Consider the following 7,095-nt stretch of genomic DNA (forward strand, 5'->3'; position numbering starts at 1 on the left):
AGTACTGACCACGCATAGATTTTTCCGCATTCCCAACTGTAATTAGCGCTATTGCGGGCCGCAACGCTTACAAAAATACGAGTTGCCACATTACGAACGCGTATTTTTGGACGCGTTGCAGCCCGCAATAGCGCTAATTACAGTTGGGAATGCGGAAAAAGCTACGCGTGGCCAGTCCTGACGGGCCTGTCGGCAAAAACGAAACTAGCTGGCAGCGGGGGATCAGGGGATTAGTGAGTGGCTGCCAGGGCACAGGACTGCTGCAGGGGGCTGGTAGAAGCCCCCAGGTGAGTAAAACACTTTTTTTCTAGCTTAAGTGTCCCTTTAAAAGCTGGCTTTTGCAGGCTTTCATGGAAGCCCGGCGTACGATCACAGCGTTTCGACCCGTCTGGAAAGCAACATGTTGCTTTCAAAGACGGTAAATAATTACAGAGACCTGAACTGCTGGCCTTGAAGGCTTCCCAAAAGCCTTCAAAAGCAAGCGTCTAAATGCTGGCGATTAAATGTGGGGCCGAGCGAGAGCTCTGCAGAAGCCCGTGTGAACCAGCCCTTATGTGTTCACAACATTGGATTAGAAAAAGCAGGATCTTTTGCAGTTGTCAATCATTCAACCTGTTCTACACCATTTACAATGGAAATAGTACACTACTGAAACAAGTGGTGTGTTCCCGCTTTTATTCTGGGCAATACAAAAAAAAAGAAAAGAAAAACAGACATCCAGATCAAACACTTAATCTTCGTCTTCTTCCTCCTCTTCATCCTGGTTGATCTGGAAGTATCTTAATTCATAGCTCTCCTTACTGTTGGCAACCACGCGTAGCCAGTCACGGAGGCTGTTCTTCTTCAGATATTTCTTTGTGAGATATTTCAAGTATCTAAAAGAATGAAAGCAAATAAAAATGAATGAGCGTTTTTATTTCATTGGCTCAACTGGCATAGAAAAATAAAAGCACAACCAGTAAATCTCGTGTTTTGGTTAAAGCTAATGTAACTATGGTAAAAAAAAAAGTCAGATACTCACCTAAGGAGGGAAGGTTCAGTCCTAATGAGCCATCCCTCTCCTCTCCCGGCGCTGCACTGGCTCCTCCGTTCTCATCCCACGCCGAGGGGACTTCGGAAGTCTTCGGGAGCAGAGTCCTCCCGAAGAAAGGCAACGCACACGCGATTCCGTCATAGAGGGCGCGCGTGCGCAGTGTAGAGCGGCCCTTCTTTGTGAGCACTCGGGCTCCTGAGGCATTTCCGAAGCCTCCCTTCGGCCGGGAGACCGCGGTATTTGACCAAAACGGTCATATACCGCTACGGGGGAGCCAGGACAGCAGCGGGCACCGGGAGAGGAGAGGGAATGCTCTGTGGGACCCAGAGCCTCCCTCTCCTTAGAGGAGGATCTGTTTTTTTTTTTTTTTTTTTAAACCGGTTCCCATTAGCTTTAAAGAATGTATATTCATCCACTTTGGTAGAAGGTGATGAAGCCAGTGATGATACTTCTGGCCCAATTTCCTACACCTCTTCTGGAGAACATAAATCATCACATAAAACTGTTCTAGCTTAATTGATAATGGTTTTTTATCAATTGGAAAAGGTCTACAGCCTTTCCATGGGTTATATTTAAACATGGCGAGTAACCTGAAGGTTAGTTAATCTGTCTGCTACTGCAAACTAGGTGAGCCTGGACTTCAAAACAATAGAGAGAATCCTCGGCTTACAAACCATGCAACTAGGGGTGATGGCGAGACACTACGGATAGCCTCCTGGAGGAGCACAAGATATTGACCGAAGTGAGAACAAGGCACAGAGGGGTCGATGGTGGGTGAAGTGGGGAAAATGGCTTGGGGGGGGGGAACAGGGGTGACACAGAGAGGGACACTAGAGGGAAAAATCAGTGGGCAGAGGCACCACAGTGTTTTGACTTACAGATACAGGTTAGGAACAAACATATAGTCCCTATCCTATTAACTAGACTACGTGCTTACTAAAAAACCGTTAAAGTATGCGCGTACAGCGGCAATCCTATCCTGAATCACTTAATTACTAGACTATTAGGCCTGTTTCAAAAACAGGTGCTAGAATGCCAGCCCTTAAAGGATACCCCAACTGAAATGTGACATAATGAGATAGACGTGTATGTACAGTGCCTAGCACACAGATAACTATGCTGTGTTCCTTTTTTTATTTTTCTGCCTGAAAGAGTTAAATATAAGGTATGCAAGTGGCTGACTCAGTCCTGACTCAGACAGGAAGTGACTACAGTGAGCCCATAACTGATAAGAAATTCCAACTATAAAACACTTTCCTAGCAGAAAATGGCTTCTGAGAGCAAGAAAGAGGTAAAAAAAGGGGAATTTCTTATCAGTGAGGGTCACACTGTAGTCACTTCCTGTCTGAGTCAGGACTGAGTCAGCCACTCACATACCTGATATTTAACTCTTTCAGGCAGAGAAAGAAAAAAAAGGAACACAGCATAGTTATCTGTGTGCTAGGCACTGTACATACACGTGTCTATCTCATGTCACATTTCAGTTGGGGTATCCTTTAAGCATGGCAATGGCTGCAACTCCTCGACTGCACACATGGATGCAGCCCATGGACGAAGATCCCAGAGCTTTTATTAGGTAGGATGTGCGAAAAAGGTACTTCAAAGTGAACAAAGAATTTGCAAAACAATTCCAACAGGACTTACCTCTTTGAAAATGGCACCTCTGAGGACACAGTAATTTTGCTCTTGCTTCTCTCAATACTGACCACACCACCACCCAGGTTGCCAACTTTTCCATTTACCTTGATGCGATCATGCAAGAACTGTTCCTGTAACACAAATCACAATCATTTTAGTAAATTTTATTTTACATATTACAAAGCTTAACAACTTTAATAGTACACAGCTAGCTGAGAACATGCACATATTACTAAGGTTCCATTAGTTTTTTCCCCACCACAGCCTTGGAGCCAAACTGACTAGCGGTGATGGGACATAGCCAGCATCTTTTTTTCTGCTCTAGATTTACAAGTGCTCTAGAAGAGCATCCAAACTTGATTTAAATTTGCACCCCTATAAGATGATCTTATGGACCCACCACAAACATTTATAATCACAAGGTAAGTAAACATGCCCTTTAACCACTTTAGGATCCTTGTTACGCACATCTACGCCCCTTTAAACTACACATGCGGATCAGGGGGGTAGATGTGTGTACTGCTGCCTTACCGCCGCGTTCACGATCCCTGCGCTGTTTACCGTCGATCCACCGTCGCAGCCCCCTCCATTTGTGATCAGGATGTGAGAATCTTGATTTTCAATCCCGATCACAGTTCCCGTGTCTTCGGAGAGCTTGTAAACGTGGCATAAGCTCTCAGACCCCACACCTGTTCCGTGGTGTTCTATTAATGGAAACACTGTCTCAGTAGCACCATCTTGTGGCCAAAAAGTAAAATACACCTATTTATGCCACTATAGTGTTTTACATAGAAAGTTTATTTATTTATTTTATTACTTTTAACCCCTTCTATCCCTGCCCCACAGTTACGGAAATAAAATGTGTTAAATTTTTTTTTTTTTTTTAAATTACATCATTTTTTTTTTTTACATAAATAGTTACCTTAGGGACTTTTCTAATACGGATGTCATGAGAGTATATCACTGTTTATTTTTTCAAAAAAAGTTCTTGTAATAAGTGAAAAAGTATTAAAAATCCCTAAATGGAAAAATGCTCCTTTATTTCCAGATAAAATATCACCATACATTGTACTAGGGACACAATTTAAACGTTTTAATAAACCGGACAAATTGGCAAATAAAATGTGTGGGTTTTCTGTACCACAGCACATTTTATTTTAAAACTATAATGGCTGAAAACTGAGAAATTTTTATTTTTTTCCTTATTCCCTTTACAATGCATATAAAATAAAATAATTCATAGCAAAAACTAGCACCCAAAGAAAGCATAATTTGTGGCGAAAAAAACAATATATGGATCATTTCAGTGTGATAAGTAACAATAAAGTTATCGCTGAATGAATGGGAGGAGCGCTGAAATGTAAAAGTTGTTTTGGTTTTTAAGGGAAAAAACCTGTGATCCTGAAGTGGTTAAACACTTCTATAGACACACACACAAAAAAAAAAGCATCGCCTAAAGCCTCCCCTCCTGTGCAGCTAGTGCAGAGGTGCCATGGATTACAAGTTAACAATATTACTAAATGGAGGCACTGGAATATTTCCATGCTATGATAAACTGCCAGAGGCATCCCTGATCCTGTCAAATTCCACCACAGGTCAGGTACATCATACAACAGCGAATCGGCGGCGATCGGTTGGTACACGCAGCTAGCAAAGTGCTAGATGCGTGTACCGGAAAAAAAATTATGCAAATCGGCCTACCAGGGCCTGCGAAATCCTCCGTGGCGGCATAGCCCGAACTCAGTTTGGGCTTACCGCCGGGAGGTTAAAGACATCTGAACTGAGAGGGATATGGAGGTTTCCATATTTATTTCCTACTAAACAATATCAGTTGCCTAGTGTCCTGCTTATCGTTCAGGCATCAGTAATGTATGAATCACAGACCTGAAATAAGCATGTGGCTAATCTGGTCAGGTTTCAATCAGAAAGGGCTGGTGCACACCAAAGCAGTTCTGAAGCGTTTTTTTAACACGCTTGCAGGGGGGGAAACCGCTTGGCTAATGAAAGTGAATGGGCTGGTGCACACCAGAGCGGCTCTTTTTTCCACAAACCCAAACTCCGGGGCTGCAGCATTTTTTAGATTCCTGAGGCTTTTCTGCCTCAATGTTAAAGTATAGGAAAGTGGAAAACCGCTCTGAAAAACGCTAGATCAGAGCGGTTTTGTTACAGAAGCTGTTCAATAACAGCTTTACTGTAACAATATTTGTAATCTGCTACACAAAATCGCTCCAAAAAACACTAGGCATATTTAGAAAAAAAACTCTCTCCACATGCTTAGAATCACTCTGAAAATCTGCTTCTAACACCTCTAGCTTTTGCAGATCTGCTAGAGTTTTTTAGGCCTGGTGCACACCAGAGGAGTTTTTCTGAGCGTTTTGAGTTTTTAAATCTGCTGCTAATGTTATCCTATGTGTCTGTGCACACTGGAGCAATGAGGTTTGGTAAAAAAAACCCATAGCATTACATTGGGAAGAGCTTTTGAAACCTCTAAAAGCTCTTCCCAATGTAATGCTATGGTTTTTTTTTACAAAACCTCATTGCTCCAGTGTGCACAGACACATAGGATAACATTAGCAGCAGATTTAAAAACTCAAAACGCTCAGAAAAAACTCCTCTGGTGTGCACCAGGCCTAAGTGTGCACTGGGCCAAACGTCCAATCTTGTTCAGGGTCCATGACTAACAGTATAAGGGCCCATTCACACATGAAAGTGGCAAAATTGCGTGATAAAATTGCGTGATAACTGTACACTCTGAATTAGCTCTTTTTCAACCATTGTATCGCGATCGCACCAGAATCTTGATAAAATGCTGCAGGCAACACGTTTTTAATCGGCAATTGCGGCAGTGAGATCACTGCCATATGGTTACGCTAGCGCTTTAAAAAGCGATAGGGCATCAGTGATTAGAGGGAATCACCCGCTAATTGCAATAGTGTGAATAGGCCCTTAATGTACCACTTTTCATTTAGAAAATGAATGTAATTTGTAGTTGGGTATTTTAGTCTGAAATCTGGACTCGGCATAACCTTAGTTTTAAGTACTGAAAGTCCAGGCATTTCCCTCTTCCTCCATGAGTAATTAATTGTAAGAAGCCAAAATTGTTTTTTCTACACCTGCACACAGTCCCACAATATGTCATTAGTCCTTGGCCCCCTACTGTTCTCCCTATACCAGGCATGGGCAAACTCGGCCCTCCAGCTGTTACAGAACTACAAGTCCCACAATGCATTTGCCTTCATGAGTCATGACTGTGGCTGTCAGACTCCTGCAATTTATTGTGGGACTTGTAGTTCCTTGAAGGACTTACGAGGCCAAAATGTCTAAAAAAAGCAAAGTACCTGTAAGCTGTTTAAATGCACGGAGGACGCCGTCCGCGCCCTCCGTGCAGTTCCGCCGGGTCCCCTTCCTGAGATCGCCCCCCGCGCCGACCCCGACCCCCCAGGCCGGGTCGGGCTCTCGTGCCGCTCTCAATAAGGCCGCTTCCATTGGCCGCGGCTGCGCAGTCCGCCTGGCCGCAAGTGCGGCTGCGCAGCTCTACGGCCAACCCCCCGAACCACGCACTGTAGCGTGGATCGGAGGGGTTGGCCGTAGAGCTGCGCAGCCGCACTCGCGGCCAGGCGGACTGCGCAGCCGCGGCCAATGGAAGCGGCCATATTGAGAGCGGCACGAGAGCCCGACTCGGCCTGGGGGGTCGGGGTGGGGGGCGATCTCAGGAAGGGGACCCGGCGGAACTGCACGGAGGGCGCGGACGGCGTCCTCCGTGCATTTAAACAGCTTACAGGTACTTTGCTTTTTTAGACATTTTGGCCTCGTAAGTCCTTTAACAGCTGGAGGGCCAAGTTTGATGGGTTTTAACTATCATCTGTATGCAGATCAGGGCCGGATTTGTACTTTTTACCGCCCAAGGCCGGCTGTCATCAGCTGCCCCCCCAACTATTAACATCCTCACCACTACACCTGCCGAACTGAAACATTCCCCCACAATAAAAGCAGAGATATAATGCCCACTTGGAGGCTGCAGAAGTGTATCTCCCACAGGAGCACTAGTGGTAGCGGCACACTTTATTTTAAGCTATGTTCCCTGTACAGCATAGGTCTCTATGCACCCCAGAGGGCTTACAGGATCCACTGTGACTAGCAACATGTATGGCACGTCAGTAATTGGTGCAAGCACTAGTGCTCAGGTCGAAGATGTGCAAATCATTAGAATGATACAAGGTTGCCTCCTGGGGAATTCTGTTTTACTCTGGGAGAATGTACTCTCCCAAAACTGTATTATGATGTGTGCATATACTGTATATGCAGTATTTGTGTGATATTTGCGTGTGTGTGTGTGAGATGGGAGGAGGAAAGAGGGTGGGGGAGAAAGAGAGGGAGGGGGCAGAGAGGGGGAGAAACAGAGGGAGGGGGCAGAAAGAGTGAGG

General features: G+C 44.8%; 1 protein-coding gene across 1 annotated transcript in view; it reads right to left on the reverse strand.

Annotated features, from left to right (window-relative positions):
• Nucleotides 1–658: 658 nt before the first annotated feature.
• RPL22 (ribosomal protein L22) overlaps nt 659–7,095 on the reverse strand; it is a 12,123-nt gene continuing 5,686 nt past the window's right edge. Inside the window, exons 3-4 of the mRNA XM_068240519.1 lie at nt 2,678–2,802; nt 659–875 (exon numbers count right to left, since the gene is read on the reverse strand). Coding sequence (XP_068096620.1) covers nt 731–875; nt 2,678–2,802 — 270 coding nt within the window. The 3' untranslated portion in view covers nt 659–730. The remainder of the gene's footprint in view (nt 876–2,677; nt 2,803–7,095) is intronic.

Source organism: Hyperolius riggenbachi, chromosome 6 (genome assembly GCF_040937935.1).
Source record: "Hyperolius riggenbachi isolate aHypRig1 chromosome 6, aHypRig1.pri, whole genome shotgun sequence".
Lineage (NCBI taxonomy): Eukaryota > Metazoa > Chordata > Amphibia > Anura > Hyperoliidae > Hyperolius > Hyperolius riggenbachi.